The sequence below is a fragment of the Epinephelus lanceolatus genome, chromosome 8 (assembly GCF_041903045.1).
Source record: "Epinephelus lanceolatus isolate andai-2023 chromosome 8, ASM4190304v1, whole genome shotgun sequence".
NCBI classification, from domain to species: Eukaryota; Metazoa; Chordata; class Actinopteri; order Perciformes; family Serranidae; genus Epinephelus; species Epinephelus lanceolatus.
Genome location: NC_135741.1, coordinates 19,145,750 through 19,171,068, shown reverse-complemented (window position 1 = coordinate 19,171,068; position 25,319 = coordinate 19,145,750). Strand labels below are relative to the sequence as shown.

The 25,319-nt window shown below is 40.8% G+C and overlaps 1 protein-coding gene across 5 annotated transcripts; it reads left to right on the top strand.

Moving 5' to 3' along the window:
• Window positions 1-963: 963 nt before the first annotated feature.
• On the top strand, window positions 964-21,317 carry uckl1b (uridine-cytidine kinase 1-like 1b). 5 transcript variants are annotated; one of them, XM_033628264.2, is made up of 15 exons: window positions 964-1,112; window positions 7,518-7,711; window positions 8,200-8,306; window positions 10,706-10,876; window positions 11,224-11,295; window positions 12,413-12,602; window positions 12,817-12,878; window positions 16,472-16,491; window positions 17,210-17,308; window positions 17,441-17,534; window positions 18,040-18,102; window positions 18,248-18,370; window positions 19,238-19,345; window positions 19,438-19,594; window positions 19,723-21,317. In XM_033628264.2, the coding sequence occupies exons 1-15, from the start codon at window positions 1,039-1,041 to the stop codon at window positions 19,800-19,802; spliced, it is 1,614 nt and encodes a 537-aa protein (XP_033484155.1). In that variant the 5' UTR covers window positions 964-1,038; the 3' UTR covers window positions 19,803-21,317. The 5 variants fall into 5 exon arrangements, with proteins under 5 accessions (XP_033484155.1, XP_033484156.1, XP_033484157.1 ...); XM_033628265.2 differs by lacking the exon at window positions 16,472-16,491 and adding an exon at window positions 15,278-15,294; XM_033628266.2 differs by lacking the exon at window positions 964-1,112 and adding an exon at window positions 1,131-4,822.
• Window positions 21,318-25,319: the final 4,002 nt, after the last annotated feature.

The following is a 25,319-nucleotide window of genomic DNA, read 5'->3' as shown; positions in this document are numbered from 1 at the left end:
ACAGGTGAAATGAGACTAATGATGTATTAAAGATTTCCATATCTGAAATTAAGCTGTATAGAACCTAACACAGGAGGCGTCGACACCTCCTTTGAGTCTGAACTGTTACAATTTTTTCTCCCAAACTTGTTGTATTACCTGTGCATTAGTATCCCTCAACTAATTAATAAAAGTTTGTTGACTAAAAAAATGTGTCAACCGTGTCAACTTTCAAGTGAGTTGAAGCTGCTAATGGACTTTTCTCTTTTCTCACAGTGGACATTTTGACTTGTCAAACACAGGTGTGCCGACTAAAGGCAGAGCTCCTGTGTGCCAGTTACAGGGATCCTGTTTTGAGCACACTGGCTCACTCCCACACCTAAATGGAAGGGAGCCATCATTGATTAAATAACACCTGTGATGTTCTTACTATGACATGCCAAATTGTCAAATGTGTAAAATGCTTTTTGCGAAAATGTAATTAGAATAATTAAAAATTTGGCTTTCATAGTTGGTGAATGTTTCCCCAGTGTGAAGAGATTTCATAATGGCTTTTATCATAGGATTTATTACAACTTAGATAACAGCTGCAATTTGTATCAGCATAATTGTGTTTATCCTTGTCCTATCGAAGTTGAAACTGACTTTTGATTAAGTGTATTGCATTATAAATTCACATAAATGGTTTTTAAAATTATGATTATGATATAACATATCTAAATCACACAAAAATATTTTTTTTAAAAAAGTCTATGTATGTCGTAAAATGACAAAAGTCTGTATTCATAGCTAAAATCTCACACGTGGCCAGCTGAACCTCACCCATGGTTAGCACTCGCATGGGGAAAGGCCCTGTGTCAGTATACACAACTGTACATGCTGGGGGAAGTACACCGAAAAAACGGCACAGATGCATTCTGGGGCTTGAAGTCCAAATGGCCGGCCGTTGTACCCGTTGCCTTGCCGTGGTGAAAGACGATATGCCTACAAGCCCCATGATGCCTCAACGCTAACTGCTGTCAACCCCGCTCTGAACACCTGATTGTCAACAGACGAGCAATGTCTGCCGTTAGCAGGGAAGAAAGGCACCCAAAGATGGAGAACGACGAGAGAACTTCCTCTGGGTCCAACAGGTACAACGGTTACATTTTTTTATTGTTTTTCTCGGTAACCGTTGACGCCATTTAAAAAAAAAAAAAAAAAAAGACTGGCAGTTGATTAGCATCTTTACGATAACACGACCTGCCTGTTACACAGTGTGCCTCCACGGGTACAGCCACTGTGACGTTACCTTATATAAAAGTGTCGCTGCGGTGACAGCCAGGAAGTTACAGCGTAATTATTAGTTCATAACAGATGTCATATTAACCCAGTGTACTTTTAGTCTAACGTTTATCCCACTCTTTCACTTGGTTATAACAGTTGTCATATTTAGCACGAGGTTCTCTCCCAACATAAGTTCATTCTCAAACCCCCAAAAACACAAGGATATCCATAAACATATACGTCATCTCAGATACGCTAAGGTAGCGTGTAACGGGTGTACATAGAGAGGAAATTAATATCCAGAATATAATGGTTTAATACAGCTTTCACTGACCATAAGGAAGAAGCATGGCATGGCGTTTTCAGGTGGCATTGCAGCATGACAAAGTGCTCATTTCTGACAAACACACACCCTCCCTTTAGGGGAAATACAAGGCCACATAACGAGAATAACATTTGATTAAGGTGACTAGCACTGTAGCAGAAAGTAAATGACGTCATCTTGTGATATTGACCCAGTTTAGTCACCCCTCTGTAACCACCTACAGTAAAACCAGCCTTCAACTTGGTACCCCACTGAGCCACAAGAGGGTGTTGCTGCATTGGTCTGTCCACTGAGGGTTACTTCCTGTTTTGTAGACTCACTTTAACCATCCCACAGGCTTTAAAGTTATACTCACATGAAGCATGGCAAAGTCATGTTGATATTTATATAGCTGCAAAGAGATATTAAAGATGTATTGCGCTGCAGGAAAGATTGGCTTTTCATAAAACTATGCTGTCAGTGCAGTAGAGAGACACTTGTTAAATTGGTGCTGCATGACTAGAGACTAGAGGACAGTGGCATTGGCTTTTTCTCAAGAGGTAGAAAACCCACAACAGACCAATAAACGCTCCAGCTGGTGGATGTCACGTTGCAGGTTGCCCGTCCGAAAACATTATAACAGCCAGTTGATAACAAATGATCTCTTATTATGGTTAAACAGTAAGCTTAAAGGTCCAGTGTGTTTGATTTTTGGGGGATTTAATGGCATCTAGCACCGAGGATTGCAGTTTGCAATTAGCTGAAACTTCTCCTAGTTAAATTCCCTCAGTGTTCATTGTTCAGGAGGTTTTTTTTACCAGGAGCTAAATTATCAGAAGAGGTTCTCCTCTACTCCAAAACAAACTGACCAGGTGATTAAAAGAGGTAAAAATACAAAATGTGTTTCTCCCACGTTGTTCGGCATGTCGCAGACAGTCCGCTAGCCCAACACCTGCTGATGTGTGCTCACCTATTTTCCATGATAACTTAATTTGTGCTCACCTAATTTCTGATTCAGTGGTTCAGGAGGTTTTTACCATAAGCTGAATAATCTGTGGAGGTCTCTTCCTTCACAAACCAAATGAACCTAGTCATTTAAACCACCAGAAACACTGAATAATGCAGTTTCTCGTTAAAGAATCAGTGGTTTTATGACACTTCTGCTGCTAAGGGGCCACCAACTACAGTTGCCGACACAAAGCCGAATGGCCCTGTCTAGAGCCGGTTTGGTTTGTCTGTTCTGGGCTGCTGTAGAAACATTGTGACCTCTCTGGATGCTCCGATATAGATATAAACGGTTCATTCTGAGGTAATAAACACATGATTTTTATTTTCACGTTATTATACACTAAAGAAAACAGGCTTATTGTGTCATATTTCTGCCAGTATATAACTCTATATAAATCCTGCACACTGTTTAAAAAAAAAAAAAGTACCACAAACTATAGCCTCAAAAAATTACCAGGTGAATCAGCACCTCCCAGATGCAGTCAGAAAGTATTAGAATTAACAGAAATTAAACAGCGAAAGAATTGCAAAGACTTTATTTAGGCACGGTTATGGTAAGTGTTTGAATTATTTCAACCACCTGATGTATATATATCTACTTACATAACTCTGTCCTAGTTTCTAGAATAGATAAGAATAAGTGTTTGGAATTTGGATAGTGTTGAAATATCTTGTACTTTTATGGCCTCTGTGAAATGTTCCACACTATATGCTGCTTTAAATAAATAGTCAAACATTTATCTCACTGTACTCACAAGATCAGTAAATTTCACTTCAGGTCGGGCCCATGACCCTTCTGAGTGTGTGTGTAGCCATAGAGAGACAGCTGAATGTTTGGCATAGCAACCAGTTCAGGCTTCTTGTTTCGAAGGTGCTTTCTTGCTTCGCAGCTGTCCTCTGACTGCAGTTTAAAGCAACAGCAACAGTCCCAAAACTACAGCGAAGATTAGAGAAAAACACTGAATCCCTGTGTGTCTCTGCCCTGTGGTTTTAACGAGGGAGTAAACGGAAATTAGGTCTTGTCAAGTCCAGACTCCAAATATTTGGAAACGCTCTAAATGTTGGTTTAAATCTTAATCTAGTAGCTTCTGTGATTCTGGAGCTGTGGCCTGCTCAGTTCTTGGGTTTGTTTTTGCTGCACTGGGAAACAATTAGTCTGTCTCCTCTGATCTCTGAGAATAACGATTTGTTTGTCTGTGCAAGTTGTGGCCCGGGAGGAGTGCGAGTGTGTGCATGTGTGCGTGTGTTTATGTGTTGTATGTGTGCGTTGCCTGTCAGCTGATAGAGCAGTTGAGGTAGTGTTGGGTTTCATCATGCTGTTTATTCCCCACCCTTCGCTGTTAGGGAAGTTAGGGAGGGGACATTGGTGTGTGTGTGTGTGTGTGTGTGTGTTTGCTGTCGTGCTGACGTCTCCAGACTCTGGTATAAGGCTCATAGAGACATTGCAAGTCCCTGCAGGGGAAAAAAGCACATTGCCTCCTCTTTTTTTTCCCTCCCTTCTCTCCATTTCTCTCTCTCTTCACCTCCACAACACAGCCTGAGGCGGAGGAGGAGCTATATCCTACGGTTTTTCTGTTTTTTTCCCCAGTTTGTTTATCAGTGTCTCTGTCGCTCTCTTCTGGTCCCTCTGTCACCTCCAGCCACTGACTGTCAAAAACAGATGACCCAAGCTTGGCATGCATGCGTGTGTGTGTGTGTGTGTTTATGTGTGTGTGCCTGTGCCAGAAGTGGGAAGGTCTGGCTCTAACCTGATGCTATTAATACCACCTAATGAACATAATCTGTAGGGTAGGTTATCCTCTTACATTTGTTGGCTGGATGGCTGAGGGGAGGAGTGGAGAGCGAGTGAAAGAGGAGGGAAAAAGCTGTGCTGTAGTTTCACACTGAGCGTGCTCCCTCCACCAAGCTGCAGTGCCTTCTCTCTCTCTCCACTACTGCTCCTCTGAATGGAAGAAACAGAAAGCTAAACAGATGTTTAAAGTTTCGTTTCTCATCTAATCTAACGCCCCTCTATATTGTCAGCCCTCTACCACCCTCTCTCTGGATGCACTGTACCAGAGGGCAGTGCTGTTAAGTGCTTTATTGTTCTTCAGTGTGTGTATATATATACTGGGTAAACCTGTTGGAAGTAATATAGGATTAAAACACAACTTGCGTAGTCACACAGTGGGAGCCTCGCTTTCATTTTTCATCAGTTATGAACTCCCTACCATCTGACTCAGGAGCTAGAATATCTGGCTGTTGGACTCTAAGATCTGATGGCAGGTAAGTGCATTTTTTTTTATTCATGTACTATAACTTTTTCTCTTCATTCTAGGATTCTCAGGTGTACTAAACAGTTGAGTGTTTTTGCTCTTCCACCCTGTTAGAGGTTTACTAGAGCTGCTGTCTCTCGAAAACTGGATAAACAGGAGAGACAAGCAGTCTTTAGCTGTCTTTGAAAGATAGCCATCAGGTTTTTGCTGCTTTCAGAAAGTTTGCACCTGTCATTTTGTAAATTAAATTTGGTATTAGTGACTGTAATAGTTTCTTCTGTGCCGATATTGTTGTAATGGTACAATCATATCATGTTGTCATTTTACGCAATTTTGTAACACAAATTAATGACTCAACACAAATTTTGTTAGTGTGTGAGGACTTTTGTCTTCATTTAGATAACTAAATGTATGATTATATGTTTAGTTTTGCAGAAATATGACATATTATCATATATGTCTGTCTCAGAATTAGACAAAAATCTTACATTGTTTACAACTTTCTCGACCACCCTTAACCTGAACTGAGAGGTTGAAGTCATGATCCATAGATTTAAGGTTCGGTTTGTCCAATTAATGCCATTGTGCATTTGCATTGCCTTTAATTCATCCTTGTATAGACCCTCCACTAAGCCACGAGTCTTGGGTTTTTTAAGGAGAGCAAAAGAAACAACACATAGTGTCAGGACTGACTGCTGCTGACAGCTGGGGCTCAGGTGGTCCCCCTGTCTGCTCTTATGACAACCTGGTCTCAGGTACCCTGCACTTTTCATAACGTTGCATTCACAGACTTTGCATAATGTTTATGAGCGCTCTGACTGTAGCCGCTGCACAAGGGTGTGATTCAGCACAGTCAGCTAGGCTAATCTTTTATAGTTTGGCTTTAACTGATAACCCAAGTGGAGTGTGTCATGCTTCTAGGTCTTGTTCTCTTAGTCATAAGCCCGCTCCCTGGCTCCATCCAAGCTCTGGTGACTGTGGTGCGTTACAAAGAAAAAAATAAATCTTTGCTCTCTCTTGATTGCTGCACATCTGCCCTTTTGAACCTCCACCTGGAGAGATGTGTGGTCTATATAAAGATATCGAAGCTGAGAGCTGATTGAGTAACAGAGACGTGCAGAGGTACATCTAGGACTGCTTTTTACACCTGCTATGGCATCTGGCTTTTTACAGTCCTCACTGGGTGAAGTGTGGATGTCTCGAATACTGCAGTAAGTGTTTCTAGCAACTGTTACCTGGTTAGACTTGTCACTCAAAAGAAACTTGTGTTTGTGCATCAATCAAGGCAACATTTGTGTTGGTGATGGTTACGGGTAGTGTTTCTTGTGCAATGTATTATTTATGACATCAGTGGATTAACTGCATAACTGATGGTGTCCAAGTATTTTTTGTACAGATAATACACCACAGACTCCCCAGACTTGGGCAGACTTTTGTCAGAGAGGTTAGGCAGGTTTTCCAGGGGAAGTTGAGCTCTAGACGGGTTACTCAGCAATGGGTCACACCAGGTCTTTGTGTAGCTGTTCTCTGCTCTGAATCTTAATTAGTCACAGCCATTTTCTGAATCTCAATGCTTGTTCTGTTTCACTATCCTCTTATTGTGTTACAGAATTAAACTCCTGCTCTCTGAGTGGAGCAGTTACTAACTATATTGCCAGAAACTGTGAAACAAAAGTATGTAGATGCAATTTTTTTATGTTGAAATACAAGACACTAGCATTACCAGGTCTTACATGAATTTCTTCAGTGGAAAGTTGGTCAGCAGTGTTGTTATTGTGTTGTGCAGAAGATTTAATTGAGCAATGTGTGTGGGTTGAATAGTCAATGCAAATCCAGTCTCCTGTTTTGAATGAGCCTCTTGTCATTTGTTTATGTTATTGGTCTAAACACATCATTACAGGCAGCACCCTCAATGTATAGTGTGTACACATGATTCAGTTGCATGCACGACTGATGGGAGGGCCGTAGTCATGAGTCAACATGTTTCCACTGAATTGATATACAGTGTACTTTGGTACCTGCAGCAGTTACACTGTGCAAGGCTGGACAAAGCTCAGCGGTCGAAGATGTAAAAACTAAACATTAACCTACACACAAGGCAACACCAACCCTGTCTTGTTTATTGTCAGCTAACTGGGTCACCCACTTATTGAAGTCCATCTGCATTTCTGCCCCACAGTCACACACCCAAACTGTCTGCCTGTCTGTCTGTGTGTTTGTTTGTTGTCACTGCAGGGACAAAAGAATGAGCTGTTGTTTTATCTAAGATGATCCTGTAGATTACATTTGTGTCATCATGGCTATCTTGTTGTTGCCATGCCTTATGGCCTGTCCAACACCAACTTTCATCAATGTTCAGATGCATCACAAGGACACTAATGAGCTTTGGTTGTGCCATGGTGGTGTGCTGTCTTTCAGTGTGTAGCTTATTTTGAGTTAAATTAAAACCCCTGTCACACTGTGACCAAAAGCCACGTTATTATACAGCACTTTATAAGATGTCATCGTTTATAATGATGGTGATTTAGCTTATGCATGGGCAGAAAACAACAGACCAAAATCTGCCCCTTCTTTTTCTTTTCAAAGGTTTATATAGAGTTTTATGCAAAACCTGTAATTTGTCTAGTTCTGTAAAATCTTCAAAAGGCAAAAAAAAAATAATAATCAGTGATGGCATGCTTTGTTGTGTGTTTGTTGCTTTGCAGTGGAGGTGGTGAGGGATCACTGGACCGGCTTCTCCCCTCGGTAAGCACAGGCCTCTCACCCAGGAAAAGGACCACCAGCCAGTGTAAGTCTGAGCCACCTCTCCTACGCACTTCCAAACGAACCATCTACACCGCTGGACGCCCACCCTGGTACAATGAGCATGGAGCACAGTCCAAAGAGGCCTTCGTTATTGGTAGGACACTTTGAGAGATGCATGCCACAAATCCAAAGAATTGATGACCTTTCTATTACAATTTTGAGCTGCAAGGTCTTTTGGACACAGGACTATTGATGCGTTCGACACAAAATGAATACCCTGTATAAGCAGATAAGTGTCTTGCAGAAATAAGCCATCGTTATATTCACTGCTAATGTTAATGTAATGTATTACCAAGAACATGGGAGTGTGTTTTGTGTAAGAGAAAAGGAATTTCTGCAAACCTATTTACTCAGGGATAGTTGCCTTGAAGAAAGCCATGGTATCTGTTTCTACCTGCCTCTCCACATGCGAGTGTGGTACTAGCCTAAAGCAACATCAACATGCACATAATAGGGTGGCCTGTCAAGGTAGCACTAAAACAGAACGTTCCCATTAAACAAAGGAATTTTGAAATTACACTATAGCAGGTGAACATGAATGCAAACATTGCTTAACATCTCTGTGTCAATATTCTGTCACAGGTCTGTGTGGCGGCAGCGCCTCAGGAAAGACAACAGTAGCCAGGAAAATTATCGAAGCTCTCGATGTGCCATGGGTTGTACTGCTCTCAATGGACTCTTTTTACAAGGTATGCCTGTGTGTGCAGTATGTGTGGTATGTATTGACGATGGGAGTGTCCATTTGATTGCAGCCATGCACCTGTTAATGAATGTTGTTGTGATGGGAGGTTGAGCTGCTGGATGCCTATTACTTTGAAATACAGCTTATCTGAATTTTGACATGTTTGTCCATGAAACCAAACGCTTTCAGATTCTAGAAATTAAAATCTGGACATCAGATAAGTCCAATAAATTGGTCGTTTCTTTTATTATCTTGACCTGAAGGAAAGGAAAGAGTGAGACTGTGTGCAGAAGACAAGAGTGAAAGAGTGAATAGGATTGCCTTCGGATCCCAGAGGGGAAATAAAGATAAGACGAGAGAGAGAAGACGGAAAGGATAAAATATTGGAAGGCGGATGAGTCAAAAGTGAGGCACAGTGGTGAGCAAATTGGGAAGAGAAAAAGAGTGGTAAAGGGCAATCAAGCAAGAGCCATCATTCTTGCCCCTCTATACCTCCTCCCACTCTCCAGTTATGTAATCCTGTCACAGTCTGACAGCGGCGGTTCAGACTGTGCAGAGTAGGAGGGATTTACCAGTGGCCAGTGGTACTGTAGCCCTCAGCAAGGGCTGTTTTATACACACACACACACACACACTGCAATTCCTGAGGATGGCATCCAAACATTTCGGCTAGAATGTATGTCTTTTCAAATTCATATCTCCTGTTCCTCTGTTGCGTTTTCCTCATGTTTGCTCACGGCCCCCAGAGAGCCTGTGACACCGGTTTATCATATTAAGTGTGTAATCAGTTCACTTGAGAAGGGGGTGTTGCTTTTCTGAAACTGCCAAATACCAGGTCTGGGGTTTTAGTGCTCAGCCACCCTAAGGGCGCACACACACACACACACACACACTCATACACACACACCACCTGGTACAGACGTCACAGTGGCGCATGATGTTCTCCTAAATTTAGGTCCCCCTAACTTCAGAGGCTCTTGAACAGTGATCTGTGTCTAAGTGTTATTGCACAAGCTTATGCAAATTATGTGACAAACCATTATTTGAACGTGTGTGCTGCTTTTATCAGAATACATTTGAGATTTTTTTAATTTATTTTTTCAAACGTTAAAGGGGACCACCACCTAAATTAAGAATTCCTATGTGTTATTTTATACCAATCAGCCAAAACATTCAAACCACTGACAGGTGAAGTGAATAACTTTGATTGTTTTGTTCCAATGTATTGTTCTGCTGGGAAACCTTTGGTTCTGGCATTCATGTGGATACCACCTGACATGTTCCACCCACTCAAACACCGTTGCAGACCAAACACCCCTCCTCATGGCAACAGTACTCCCAGCAGGATAATGCACCATGCCACAGTGCAAATATCGCTCAGGAATGGCCCAAGGAATGTGACAAAGACCTCAAAGTGTCAACCTGGCCTCCAAATTCCTCAGATCCTGGTGCCAGACAACGCAGGACACTCCCAGAGATCCAAGGAGGCCCCACCTTGGATTAGGGCCTAATCCAAGGTGAGGCCACCTTGGATCGTACTTGGCTCCCAGATGTACCCCTAATCATTAGGGGTACATCTGGGGTACCGGCACATCACAAGAATCCTTGAGCAGATTGGCACCTGGGAAATTTAGATGCCAGGTCGACACTTTGAGCTTTTTGTCACACTCCACAGGCCATTTCTGAACCATTTTTGTAGCGTGGCTTGCTGCTTTTTTCTGCTGGGGGTCCACTGCCATTGGGGAGTACTGTTGCCATGAGAAGGGGTACTTGGTCTGCAAAGGTGTTTGAGTGGGTGGAACATGTCAGGTGGTATCCACATGAATGCCAGAACCAAGGGTTTCCCAGCAGAACAATGCATTGGAACAAAATAATCATAAGTTATTCACTTCACCTGTCAGTGGTTTTAATGTTTTGGCTGACCGGTGTACATGGCCTAGGAAAGATCAATCAATCAATCAATCAATCAATGAGATTTCTGATAAATAATCACCAGCAATGTGGATATAATGACCAAGTGGGTAAAGGCAAATAACAGAGCAGTAAGAACAGTCTGGTAAGTTCTGAAAATTGAATTTACTTTACCGTCATGCAGCCTGTAAAACCAGGAAAAGACAACACTTATGATGACATCATGAATTTAAGTTTGAGCACTCTAGTTTTTGGATTTGGGAGAGAGTTGCTCATGTTTACTAATATTTTTCTACTGTCTTAGACCGTTGGAATGATAAGTATGACTTTTGAGAATGAGTGTAGTTTCCCTTTAATGTGTGTGTCTTAGAAAAGCTAGAAACCGAGATACAGAGATAGTGTTTTGCTCAGGAAAGTACTTTTTGTCATCTTTGAAAGCATCATTGTTGTGGCAAGTTTGCTGTGAAGTAATTCCAGCATTGTTGCGTTCCTCAGGTCCTGACCCCAGAACAGCAGACTCTGGCTGCCAGCAACGACTACAACTTCGACCACCCCGATGCTTTCGACTTTGATTTGCTGACCCACACCCTGCGCAAACTCAAACAGGGCAAGAGCGTGAAAATCCCTGTGTATGACTTTACAACTCATGGGAGACAGAAGGAGTGGGTAAGGATGATTGCACACATCCAAACACATGGCAGTGCACTTTGTGAGTTAATGAGTGAGCGTGCCAGAGTTGCTGCATATAATCTCAGTTTCTCGATTACCTAAGAGGGTTTTAATCTCCCTCGCTAGAGGTTCAGAGTCACATTGCAAATCTGCTGCTCCAGATGGTCACTGACAAGCCGTTATTGTGATTTCTTGTTTTTATACTTTCATGTCCATTAACTACAGTTAGACATTCTCTCATCAGGAGCATCTGTCAAATTGTGATTGATCAAGATGACTGTTGCAATATACTGTTTGTATGTCCATGTACTGTGTAACAATACATGCATGTGTGTCCACCACAGAAAACCGTATATGGAGCCAGTGTCATCATCTTTGAGGGAATCATGGCCTTCGCAGATAAAAAACTCTTGCAGGTGGGGTTGTCCACTAACTTGCTCAGCTGGTTGAGTGGAATATTCTTGTGTCAGATTTATTTTTAATCGGTGCATGTGATCAAACATGTTTTTGTCTTTCAAAAACAAGCTCATCAACATGTTTATTGGCTACAAGCCCCAGCAAAAATCACATTATCATCATGTTATATTTTTGTAAGTTAGAATGAAATGCAAAAATTACCATCCCCACTGAAATTGTGACACAAATTGCAATCAAAATATTTGCCAAAATAATCACAATAACATATTTTTTGCATAATGTGCAGCCTTGTCTATGTGTATCTGCACATACCTGTGTGATAAGTGCCAAAGAATTGCAGCACAGAAATGTCGAAGACATGTTGTCCACCAGGGAGCACTGACACATTTATTTTTCAACTGTAAAATGTCACTTATTGAACAAATTGATCCTCATGCTTACTTCCGAATGAATTAACAGGTATGTAAATACACAGACTAATACGACAAAGTTAATGTTTTCAGGTGCTGTTCAAGGATATTTGCTATCAGAGGAGATTATAAACATTGGAGGAAAAGCTGTATTTTCAATATGATTCTAAAAAAAACAGCTGATTTTTCATCCGCAAGTCCATCTGCTCAATATCATACTGTACTTACGAATGTAAATATAGCTGTGTTTTATATAATTAAAACACATTAACCCTTTAATCTCACTTTCAGGACAGAAGTAGGTTAAACAAATACCTGTTGTAATGAGGCGCTGGCTGACAGAAATAAACAGAATAAATTAGAAAGATTAATTAAGAGTCACTGCACACTTGCAGCTCCAATGTGATAATTTATTTACAGAGAAAACAGCGTTTCTGCAGCTCAATTGCCCTTGTCTGACTTAATTATTGCAATCATCCATTTAAGACTCATCTCAAGACACATTTTCACACTGGTTGTCAAAAATAAGAATCAGTAAACTTACAAATAAATAATCATTTTAGTGTCATGGCACAACTGTACGAAAATTACGCCCCCAGAGTTTGACCTAAAACACCACAAGGAAGTCAGAAATAGAATCAGGAAGATATATTTAGCTTGCAGTGTCATATATGTGTGATACATCTGTTTCCTATTTCACCGACAGTTGCTGGACATGAAGATTTTTGTGGACACGGACTCTGACATCCGGCTTGTGCGTCGGTTGAGGAGGGACATCACAGAGAGAGGCCGAGACATTGAGGGTGTCATCAAGCAGTACAACAAGTTTGTAAAGCCAGCGTTTGAGCAGTACATTGAACCCACCATGCGCTTGGCTGATATCGTGGTGCCACGAGGTGCGTGCATTCTCATACATACATATTTACATATAGACTGGTTTGATAAAACATAACCACTACTATGATACTTATTTAAAAATGAATAAGATTAGGAATACAGTGACTATATTCATCTATGTTGTGTTTTGAATTCAGCAAAACTGTATGCATTTTATTGCAGATTCTAAGTTGACATTAGGCCACTTTGTGTTTGTGTTTGTCGTCCTATTAGGTGGTGGCAATATGGTGGCCATCGATTTGATTGTGCAGCATGTCCACAGTCAGCTGGAGGAGGTAAGAGAGGTCACACTTACAGACCTACATGCATGGACAAAACTGACACAGACATTGTCAACGCAGAAAGGTTCAGATACATATTAGTGGAACTTTATGGCCCTTTATTGAAAAAACCTGGTATTATTTTTGTTTGTTTGGTTGGTTTCTGACTCAATGCATCTTCCTGTTAGAGCTAAAAAGATTTTTAGTATACCATTGGGATGATCCGCACTTATAAAGGGTGTAGTTGCTCTCAGTAATTACCAGCTCCATCACTCCCCCTAGTGGGTAGAAAATGCACTGCACAGATTTTCGGGCAGGATGAATGATGATGCACAGGATTGTTTTCGGGCTTGTTCAGTTAAGTGTGAATAGACTAATTAGATAGAAATTAATTATTTTGCTAAGTATTGTGTTAGCAGTTATTAATTGTAGTCACTTGTATTTGTTTCAGGAAAAAAATATTGCAGTTTGGACCAGAATACATGTATTTTTAGGTTTTTCTTATTAAATGCAAAGTAACAACTATTAAAGGAGAACACCACCTACATTAGGAAGTCCAATATGTTATAGATTAAGAAGTGCAATATGTTATTGACATGGCCTTGGAAAGTTCAATCAATATTTGTGAACATGAGCTACTCTCTCTCTCTCTCTCTCTCTCTCTCTCTCTCTCTCTCTCTCTCTCTCTCTCTCAAAGCCAGAAACCAGAGAAGTCTGAAACTTGTGATTTTATTAGGTCTAAGGTCTGGAGCTGCTCCATAGACAATTCGTGGACCCACAAAATCCATTTGTTTCATTTTTAAATCCAAATGCATTTTATTCCATTGTAGTGTTCTCAGTTGTGAAACAGAAAATCTAACCATATACTCAGAACATTCCCCGGGGTGCTCTCAGTCCCATTGTCTTTCCCAATAGCGTGTTTGTAGTCACGTGACTTTTATGATGCACAAAATTCAGATGGAGGGCAGGAAGTGAAAATTCCATAAACTGTGTGAATGGGAAATGGATGAAAGTGGCTACGTAACAGGGTTGGATAAATTTGCAGGCAGCAGGTGTCATCAGAAAATTGAAACTCACGTTGGTTGTGATTCATACAAAATGAAGACATTTACCGGTGTGAACATAATCGTCCTCCTAACCTCACTAACATTACATGGCGGGCCAATAAAAGCAGACAGTCTAGTGTCAAGCGGCTCGGTCCATGACTGAACGACTGCCGTCTTGTTTCAGTGGGTAATTAGATGTGCTTGAGTATAAATGTCTTTTATATCTCAACTCTGTACATGGCTGCACCGCTGTCAGGTGTTAGTAGCCACTAGCCACTATTTTCTACCCACTGGACTGGTGAAACACGGTTAAAAATCTGGGTCGTGGCTTAAAACACAGAGAAGTTGTCGCAGCACATTGTGATAACATCCAACTCGAGGCATGTTCACCACAACCCTCTGATGTTTATATTTAAAATCAGTTGATGTCGCTCCTCCAAACTGAAGATAGAGGTTTTTGCTCCATATTTAATTCTCCCTTACTACTTGCACCATACTATTTTCAGGACATAAAGTGGCCCTTGTGTTTTTCTCAACTTGATTGATATGAACAGCTTTAAACAGCACAAAACTAAAGCATATGCGCAGAGTTGGTGGTCGTTGTCTTCAATTGCCTGCCCTCCATCTGTACAGTGCAGCCATGCTATTCATTGTTTGTGGAGCACTTCCAAACTTTTTACCTGTTGACATCACAAATTTGAATTTTACCCCTCATGCTTTGGATTTGGGAGAGAGTTGTTCATGTTTACTTATATTTTTAGACTGCCTTAGACTACAGGAATAGCTTGAAAATGGGCGTTTAACATAGTTAAAGGGGAACTACTACTATGCCTCTCCAGACGTGTAGCTCCAGTGAGATCATTTTATTTTTAATAAGAATCAGTGTTTTAACTGTATTCATTCCTAGTTAATAATTAATATTTGGCCATTTCAAACTAATGTCAAGGATTTTCTTAGGATGTAGAAGTAGAAGTGGAAGTAGAAGTTTTCAGGTAAATTGAAAATGTCAGGGAACATTTATTATTGTGGAATAATTAAATCCTCATACACAAAGAGGTGCTATTAATTGCATTACCCTAATGGAAATCCTATCTCCACGGTTCATTATGCTTCCTCCTCCTCACAATAAGACGAAGCAGAGTGTGCTGTTTTGACTTTTGGATTTGTTGTGCAGTATGCACTAATTGTCACCAAAGGCACATTTTTGCCCATGGGGAGCACCGTGTGCCACAATGTAGTTTGCTTTTGTTTCCTCGCCACCATACACACACACATTAACACACACATGCCGCTGATGGACTGCTTTCTCACCCTCTCCCCCCCTTCGCCCCACTCCCCCTCCACCCCAAATACCTCCATGGCTCACAGCGCGAGCTCAGCGTCAGGTAGAGTGGCCTTTATCCTGTCTATCATTCTCTCCTCACCATCTGTCCAATTCCCCGACTGCTCCAGTTTCTTACTGGGAGAGAGAGGAAAAGAGGCCAGCAAAATCAACCTCTACCTTCCTCTGATCTGCTGGCTGCCATGGCACATCACCAGGCGGCACTGTTGTATCTGTAGAGCAAATATGGCTAATTAGTGATCAGTCATGAGAGTATGAAACTGTGCCAAAATGTTGTAAAGACTTAGTCCAAACCAACACAGAATAAGTGTAAAAACTGCATGAAAGCTGCCATCAGAAACATTTGTCAGTAAACCTAAGATCAAAAGTTCGGATGTGATGTGGTGCAGCCAGCATATAATGTAAAGACGTTGGTTTTCCTCTTCTCTACCTTTTAGAGAAATGACAACTTACACTCTTCCTGCCTTCTGTGTCTAAAAATACACCAATGAGTCAAGTTGCTGACCCCTCCTTTCAGCGGCAGCAAGAATAGGAGAGAGAGTGACTTTAGCAGAAAGCGAGAGAGAGAGAGAGGAAGCTCTCGCTACAGCTATTGTTGACTATCACATACCTCAGCCACAGAGAAAGTTTCCAATACCCTACTACAAAGCACTGAGTTTTTCCATTGAATGTCGGCCACAGCATCTGAGACAGAGAGAGAGAGGAAGTGAGCTTGGTGCCTGTCTTTAGACACAGGATGTGCTGGGGCCTGTGAGCTGAAATACCAACCTCTACTGTTCTACACGGTGAAAGAGTGACAGCCTCACCATAGCTTGTGCACCTCCCACGCGTACACACGATGGATGCACGTGTATAGTTATCAAAAATCTGATCTAAAAAAGTGGTCTCTTTTACCCTAACGTCTGCAAAGACTTCTCAAAGCATGACCTGTTACTTCATTTCTCCCCTGAGTTACGATACATACATTTATTGATAACCAAGAAATATTTTGCTTAAAATGACAGACGGTTAGTGGTTTTCACATTTCCGAGACATTTGACATTTTCAAGTCTCGGCTGTCACACTTTTCACTGTGTGCGATAATCCCTTCGTCTCTTCATCCACCTGATGTTGTGTCTCATTTTTTTTCCTCCTCTTATCTGTTGTTTTCGTCTTTCTGTCTGTGTCCTCTCTGTCGTTACTGTTGTTGTGTTTCATCGAAAAAAAATCCCTCCCTATAGAGGAAACTTCGCTGGGATATGTGAGCAGATTTGCTATGATTTATCTTTTCTTTGCATCTGGCTAATGTTTATCTCAGTGACATCGTGGATACTGTAGTGTCAACTTGACTGAGTAACCGTGTGTGTTCAGATAGAGCCCGGCGTAGACCCAGGCTAACTAGATATTTGAACCTAATGTTTATGTGTGGAGTCGTGGGGAATTATCACAAGTAGAAGAGACCTGTTATGGAAAATATTCATCATGCATTTATTTATATGAAAGTGAAATTTAATACATATGTATTGTGTTAATTTCCAAGCTGATTAGTCGTAACATATTTTCCATTATCATGGTCTCTGTGCTGTCGTAATTTTCCACTGAATTACTCAACACTGGCACTGTGTGCTTTGCTGTCATTTCCAAAGCAATCCTGTTACAGTGGTTGCACACTACCATTTTCAACTTTGCTCTAACTACTACTGAAAAACTACTTGTGATATATATATATATATTTTTTTTGCATGTACTGACACGTCTGTGTGTGTGTGTGTGTGTGTGTTTTCTAAATGTGCATACAGTTGGTGTGTGCACGCTTGTGTGTGTGTGTAAACTTGCACATGCTGAACACATGCGTGCAGAGAAATGTTAATTACACATGTATTTGTGTGTGCTGTATTCATGTGTCTGTCCATCTTCCCTCTTTCCGCTCCTCTCACCCTGCACCACCCCCGCTCTACCATTTGTTGCCGTGGTTACAGGGCAGCCCTGGCTTCTGCTCACCAGGCCCAACCCCTCCCCCAGACCCTCAGTGTTCTGGAGAGCACACCCCAGGTCAGGGGCATGCACACCATCATCAGGTAAAGGAGAAGATACCCACATTAACAGCTACATCTGTTTCCATTAAGAAGAAAAAAAAAAACAGCGCAGTGGTGCGGCGGCTAGCATCATTATAAATCTTGTGTCTTTCTTTTCCTAATCACCACATTTAGAAACAAGGAAACCAGCCGCGATGAGTTCATCTTCTACTCCAAGAGGCTGATGCGTCTGTTGATCGAGCGAGCTCTCTCCTTCCTCCCCTCACAGGTGCCAAACACGGAGATGCACTGTTAATTAATTCATAGCACTGCATGAAGGTCCTGTAATCCTTTGTATTAAGTAGGACATTGACTCTGAACCATTAGATACCTGGGCGCAGATGGAGACACGTGTAGCAGAAAGAAAGCGTGAGATAACCAATGGATAGACAGAAGCTGACAAGACACAGTAACAGAGTGAGATACAAAGCACCATGTGGCCTTGGGATGGGGAGAGGGTATTAAAAGATAAAGATGAATGGAAAAAGTGCTTGTATTTGCTAAAGAAAAGAATCAGATAGACATACAGACAGTGCGCCGCAGCATGAGCATGGAAACTTATCGAGTCACCACAATGGAAAGTTTCCATCCCTTAACCATAAGATACAGGTTTGCATTACACAAACTACGACGTGACTGAAATGTGAAAAATGAAATTATTGACTTCTGTTGTACACCGTAGCGCTGTGATCAGCAGTGTGCTCACACTGTTATGATTTTTTATATTACCTCAGGTCCACGTAGTCCAGACGCCCCAGGGAGAGGATTATGAAGGCAGGACTTTCCACGGGAAGAGGGTGAGTGAACTCCATTTACTTCCTGCCTTCTTTTTTTATTTATCTTTATTTTTTTCATTTTAAAGAAGAGTTTTGTCTCTACCCAAACTGATGCAATTAACCTCAGTTTAATTTTTTTCTTCTTCTTCTTTTTGTTTTTCTCCAGATCACAGGCGTGTCCATCCTGCGAGCTGGGGAGACCATGGAGCCGGCTCTTAGGGCCGTCTGCAAAGACGTCCGCATTGGCAAGATCCTGATCCAGACTAACCAGGACACAGGAGAACCAGAGGTATAGATTTAAAATGGTGTCTTATGGGTTATAGAAACTGTGTGGAACCTAGGGCCTCAACAGGGGTTTGCAGCTTCTAGGGGCTCTGCAAGAGTTGCTCCTGGGGGACTGCCAAGTTATTGTTTGATCGTTTAATTTAAGTTTAAATAAAGTTTTGTTTTTTGTTTTTTTTATAAAATATGTCTAAAAACACACTAGCAAAGAGAAACTGGCCTATTAAAAATATATTAAATTTACCTTATACAAGATTGATGATATGCTGTTACCCATAAATCTTTGTGCAATCTTGTGAGCTAGCTAACGCTAAATAAACTTTGCAGCACCTATCCATACCATTATTATTCCAAGTGTACTGATGTTCTTGTGAACCACCACTGAGAGTTTTGTAACTTTATGAGCAAGAGACTCTGACATATCGTCCCCCTCAGAAACCACGGTCAGAAGGGCATAAGGGGAGGCTAACACACCTAGCCATGCTACAGCTAGTACTGACTTAGCAGCTAGCGGCAAGTGCAAATGAGAGAAGATGATGTATAAATATAAGAAGCTGCCTATAATTGTTATTTTAATAGCTTAGTATTGTATGCACCATTAGAAGATATGTTTAGGTTTAGGTCCCTGCTCTGACTCTCTTTCAGCTAAGGGATCCTTGGCCTGAAAGACGTTATAGACCTCCAGTGTAATCGTTTACTATTTGTCCTACAAATACCTTGAATGTCCTCAATATGGCAACCGGTCCATTTTTTTCATCATATTTTTTGTTTATCTAAATGTCCTTTTCAGGAAATTCTCAGGTCTGTAACCACGGCACTTGTCGTGTCTATAACAGGCTGGCGTTAACCCACATCCTGTTTCTAACCTTTTCAGCTTCATTACCTGCGTCTACCCAAAGACATCAGTGAAGATCATGTGATCCTAATGGACTGCACTGTGTCCACGGGAGCCGCTGCCATGATGGCTGTGCGAGTCCTACTGGTGGGTGTGCCCCATTGTTCACAGGTCCACATCACCTGCTTGAATCACAGTCCTTGTGTAGCCTGTATTCATGAATCTGTTTTAAATCTCAGGACCATGACGTTCAGGAGGACAAGATCCTGCTGGTGTCTCTGCTAATGGCTGAAATGGGAGTCCATTCAGTGGCTTACGCATTCCCACAGGTCAAAATCATCACAACAGCTGTTGACAAGAAGGTCAATGATCTCTTCCACATCATACCTGGAATAGGTGAGTCACAGTGGAAAGCAGAAGTGCTGTTAATTGCATTATAATTACTTTCTTTCCTACATGTCGTGCTTGATTTATACATGATGTCAACCATTTCTCAGGTTTAACTGATGCTGTTGTTATTGCAGGAAACTTCGGGGATCGATACTTTGGAACAGACGCACCTCCTGACTGGAGCGACGAAGAGATGGACGAGCCCAGTTACTGATTGAATTACTGGCAGCGCACTAACTTATTGGGTGATTCAGGGCTGTGCCCCTCGGAGGACAATATAAGGACACATGCTTTGCCTCTGTCTGGCCGTACGTGCGTCAAAGGAGGGCCGAAGGTGCCCTGAGAAATCAACAGTAAACAGAACAAGACATTGCTGATGCACAGTCACCTTGTGGGAGCTTTTAATTATATTATTTTATCTCATGTAAATGCTGTTGTGAAAATTTGTGTTATGAAGTCTAAAATATTTTTATATGTACAGTATGTTAAGTCCAAATATTTTTATTTAAGTGTTTGAATTTACCGAAAATTTGCAGGCATGTTGCTCTGAAAATATCTCGCCTTAAGCCGTGTACTGTGGACGACACAACTGAATGTGAATTTGCACGTGCCGTAAAGGAAGAAGAAGAAGAGAAAAAAAATCAAGCTTTTAGGGTTATTTTTACCACATACCTTCCTCACAACTTTCACAAAAGTAAAATCGGAACATGAACTCATGTTGCTCAACTTCCATCGCCATGAGCACTTTCTGAAGGACCATTCAATCGGAAAATGTGTGGGCGTATCTGTGTTTTGTTTTGTTTTTTTAGCTCTCTGGTTCACCTTTTTTCCTTTCTGTGGATGCTGACCTAACCAGTTGAAACGGGTGTTGAAAACGGTTTTTCATTATACAGCTAAAAGTATGCACTTGTAGCATATATGCAGCACGTCCTTGATTTACATATTCTCTTCTATGGATAGACCCGACCAGTCAGCAGGCAAGTCATACATCTTTCTTGCTGCGATGAAAACGGGTCATCTGCATCTAACAAACACAGATTAAGTGTTTCAGTCTCAACACGTTCCGATTTTATTTTCTTTTGCATCAGATGAGATTGTTAAAAAAACAAAAGGGCTCTTGAGTAAAGCATACACATGAACTTAGAACGTCTACATGTCAGAAAGTGCGGCGTACACACAGCCCTGCTCGTGCCTGATCTGTACACTTGGTATCAGTATTGAAATGAATAAGATGTGTCTGTTAAAGTTGGTGCCTTTTTAACATTGCCTTGTTCTTTTTAGAGAAACGTCGGGTCACACTCCACAATATTCATCCATATGGTTATTTGAACTGCTGCAGTGAGAGATCAGAAGAAGAGGAGCATGTTAAGCTCATTTTATATCATCATAACTTTAATTTTAAGGATTTTAACGGAGAATTTGAAGATGGTTTTTATTTATTTTGCCTTTTTTGGAAAGAAACAAATGAACAACATGAAGGGCGGGAGGAAACAAGAAATGGGACTTGTTGAAAATGCAACTCCAAGCACTGTTACTACTGTATTATTTTCCATTTAGTCATCTGCTACTGTGCAGTATGGGCCTCCTGCTGAACACAACTGTTAGTGACTCACTCTGTACTGATGCATCGATTTGTGTTTGCAGCCTCTGTGCTGTTTTATGTTTACCACTGCTGCTGCATGTTTTTTTATATATATACATTTAATAAAAGTGCAGTAGAGCTTTTAAATGTCTCACAGTGTATTATTATTATTATTATTATTATTTCATCCATGTCAAAAGTGAGTTGTGTTACCCAGCTCAGAGGTCAAAACACACCTCAAACCCACACAATTCAAACTCACCATGACCTGCATTTTTTTTTTTTCCGTTATCACACATTTAAAAAGCAGACAGGCATTACCTACACTTTGAACATGTACAGGAAGGATATTGTGGTCGCCCTCTTCTCATGGAAAGGAACTGATATCCTCCATCACTTTCCATAATAATTATCGCTCTGACAGCTGTCAAGACGCCAGCCACGGCAAAGCATGATTGACACACATTTGATGAGGCTGATGGACAATTACGAACCGGCGGCCTTAATAGGCAGATATTGACCCACGAGAGGCATCTTTTTTTGGAGGGAGGAGGCGCAAGAAGGACAGTCAAAAGACATGCGAGAGCTAAGAATATCAGGAAGCTGAGCAGCTGCGTTTTTATTCTTGTGCTGAGCTAGTTTGTCAAGAGTTAAATGTGCACCATTTAAAATGCTATAATGAGTTAATATAATTTGTTAAATTGCCTTAAATGTGCATGATATGTTTTGTTTTACTCCTTCTACACATGCACACAATTTGCCTAAATAGAGTATTTCAGTTCAGTGCAGATGTATTTCATTCTTAATGTCAAAATGCATGAAAAGTTCATGTTGGTCCTTTGAATGGAGATGTCAGTGGAAAGTTTACCACCAGCACTGACAAACAGGAAGGTGGTGTCTGTGTGCGAGTGTGTGTGCGAGTGTGTGTGTGTGTGAGTTGCATCCCCATTGGTAGTACAGAGCACGATGAGGTCACAGCTCAGTGAAGACAGCAGGAGTGGCCTTTTCTAACTCAGCGACCTGTGCGTCTTTCTCATCCTCATGTCACTAGCTTGGCTCCAGGTTGCTCTGCTCTCTTCCTGTGCGCCTCCTTTTTTGCTCTCGTCTCTGCGATGATGAAGCTTGTTTCCCTGTCTGCCTTTGGCTGGGTGCGAGGAGTCAGAGGGTCTGCCATGTGGGTAAGAAGCACACAAATGGAGACTTTGAAAGCTCTTAGAGAGACTTCACAAACTTGCCACAATCCTCCATTATTGTAATGATTGTTGCAAGATGAAAGGGAGGAAACATGGAGAGTAACTATGTATTTATGGCTGTTATTTGTTTGGTTAATGTGCTATCTGGCAGTGAGTGTGTCTGGATTGTAAATGCTGAAGTGATGGTGTGAGTAGGCCAACACAGCACAGTGGCTTAATGCAGATAGTTGAGGATGAATAATTCAGACGGTGAAGTATTTCTGAATCATGAGAGGAGGGTTTGGATTGAAGAGGGTAAAGTATTGTCTTTCCCTTTCTCTCCCTCTTTCTCTTTTCATTCTCTTTCTGTGTATGTGTGTGTGTGTGTGTGTGTGTGTTTGCCTGTGCTCTCCATCTGCATAGTTTATCACGAGAGTAACATTTCTAAGAGACTGGACTATCCTCATAAAGTCAGGCCGGGGTGATTTAGATGTTTTTAGTATGAGATGCAGTTTGTGCATTAGGCTCCGCTGGAGTGTTTAATTGCTCTCTGAGTGGTTTCAGTGCAGGTTAGCTAACAACACAGAGCCAGATGTGGTGTTAAACTTCTGATATTGTGCTCTGAGTTTCCTGAATGGGAAATTTTCCACACGCATGAGCCAGATATGTTGTTTAAATGTTTTAACTATGGTTATTGGAATTTGCGATTAAAAACCTCTTTTTATTTAATAAGACATTTTTTACAGTGGAAACAGCATCTGTGTCCCCCTATAACGATGCAGACCTACTGGTATTTTTTTTTTACAGGAGGATTTAAAATTATATAACCAGAATGAACAAAAATCATTGATGTTACTCAAATGATTTATTATTTTTAAGTTAATTTTTTCAATTTTTTTCTCATTAAATGATTTTTTTTCTGGCGCCAAAATCCTAATTATCAATGTGCATTAAATTTCAATTTATGGGTTTATTTGTTTAACAATTTTACAACACAGCAACAAGAAAATAGTCTAATTTGGTCACAAAAATTAAACAGTACAGCTTATTTGAACAGATACTGTTATTACAGTTTTTAAAAAAGGCAGCAAACAACTTACAGTAGTGGACAACAGTATTATCATATATTATTTCTCTTCTATATGGCCATAAAGTAAGTTTTATTTTTATAGCACTTTGAAAACACACTGTTACAAAGTGCTTTACACACTCACACATAAAAAATATAAATGAATGAATAAATCAGGTTAAATTACAATATAAAACAAAGCCCAGTGAGAGACAGACAAGACTAAAACAAAGACATAAAACAGAAATGAAACTCTATAAAGACAGGTTTTTAGAAGCTTTCGCAAAGATTTAGTTTGGGGAGGAAGGTTCCAGAGGGTTGGCGGTAAAACAGCTTGCACACTATCACCTTTAGTTTTGCAGTTGGACCGTGAGGTGGATAAAAGGCTGAGATTTGAGGAGTGGAGGGGCTGAGAAGAAAAATAAGAGCGAGGAGATGAGAAATGTAACTGGGGGTTCCTTATATGTTACCAACAGGATCTTTTGGTTTATTCTAAATTGATGAACGGGTGTGATGTGTGACGACGGCCCGTTGTGTAGAGGGAACTGCAATCATCTAGACAAGAGGAAAGTAAAGTGTGAATTAATAGTTCAAGTTCAAAGTGGATCTTTGTGCATCTGAAAACTTTTATTATGCAGAAAACAGTAACACCCAGAAGATGCACATTTTCAGATGTGTTAACATGTCTGGAGCAGACTAATCTTCAAACACAAATCTGTATATTGCATCTTTTTAATCAATTGTTTTTGTTTCTGTCGAAGGAGTTGCGCTCAGTGCGGACACTGCAGCCTGAACAGCACACTAACTCCTGCTTTAACTCTTGAGTGGTTCTTTCAAGGACTGTCCAGCCTGAGAATGTTGATTTTGGGCTCAATCTCAGGTTCGTCAGCCCATGAAAAGCTAACTCACCTCAGCAGATTACAGGAGGAATACCCCCCAAAACAGGCACCAAAACCTGCCTGAGCTGTGCTGGAGTGAGGTTTTGAATTAGCACCAGATCAGATGGACAACTAGTGTTCTTTTTTTCCGTATTTCATCACTTGTTTAATTTATAAATCTCGTTTTATGGCTAAAACTTGACTTACTTTATTGTTGAATATATATACATTTCCATCCATCTCATATGTATTGAATCAAGTTGAATATGCTCATCAGCTCTAAAGGAAAAAAAGCATATTCCATGTATTGTAAATGCCAATATTCAATGTCACTTCCCCTCACATAAAACTCTACAGTTGTAATTTTGAGAGCAACAGTTCCCTCCAACATAACAACACTGCCTGTTCACCAGTAGAGGGAGCAGTACGCACACTAACCACAGAGCACAGGCTGCTCCTGCCTGTAGACATGACTGAGGTAATTTATATTTTAATCTCAAAGCTAAATCACTTGAATCGCCCGGCCGATGAGTCTGTTTTTATGTCTTCAAGAATGGCTACCTTATTACTGAAAATTATAGAAAATAGACTTGTTAAAGGTCACCTCACATGCTGCTTTCACATCTTAACAACTGGCACACACACACGCTGCCGGAGCTAAAGTATGGTATTATTTTAAAACACAGAGACAAAGTACTATTTTTGATAATGATGTATTTACCCACGCTGAGACTGTTGTTTGATCCCATCTGAGTTTAAAGCCATTAATAAGTTGTGCTGCTCTTATTTGACGTCTGCAGAAACCATCTCTGTGGATGATCATATTGTTTCAGAGCAGAAAAGACGCCCAAAAAATGACAAGCTGCAGGGTAAGAATGTGTATTTATATACTCATATATTGTATAATAAGGATATTCATAGTCGATACTGTACATGAGACGTGTAGGTAAATATAAAATGATACTCCTTTTGTTAGTTTATATCAACAATTTGCAAAAATCCTGTGGAGCAATTTATATAAATTTCAAAT

Coding starts and splice junctions, on each gene's coding strand:
- uckl1b (XM_033628264.2), top strand. CDS start 1,039: ATGTCTGCCGTTAGCAGGGAAGAAAGGCACCCAAAGATGGAGAACGAC. Junction 8,307..10,705: donor CAATGGACTCTTTTTACAAG/GTATGCCTGTGT, acceptor TGCGTTCCTCAG/GTCCTGACCCCAGAACAGCA. Junction 18,103..18,247: donor GGACTTTCCACGGGAAGAGG/GTGAGTGAACTC, acceptor GTTTTTCTCCAG/ATCACAGGCGTGTCCATCCT.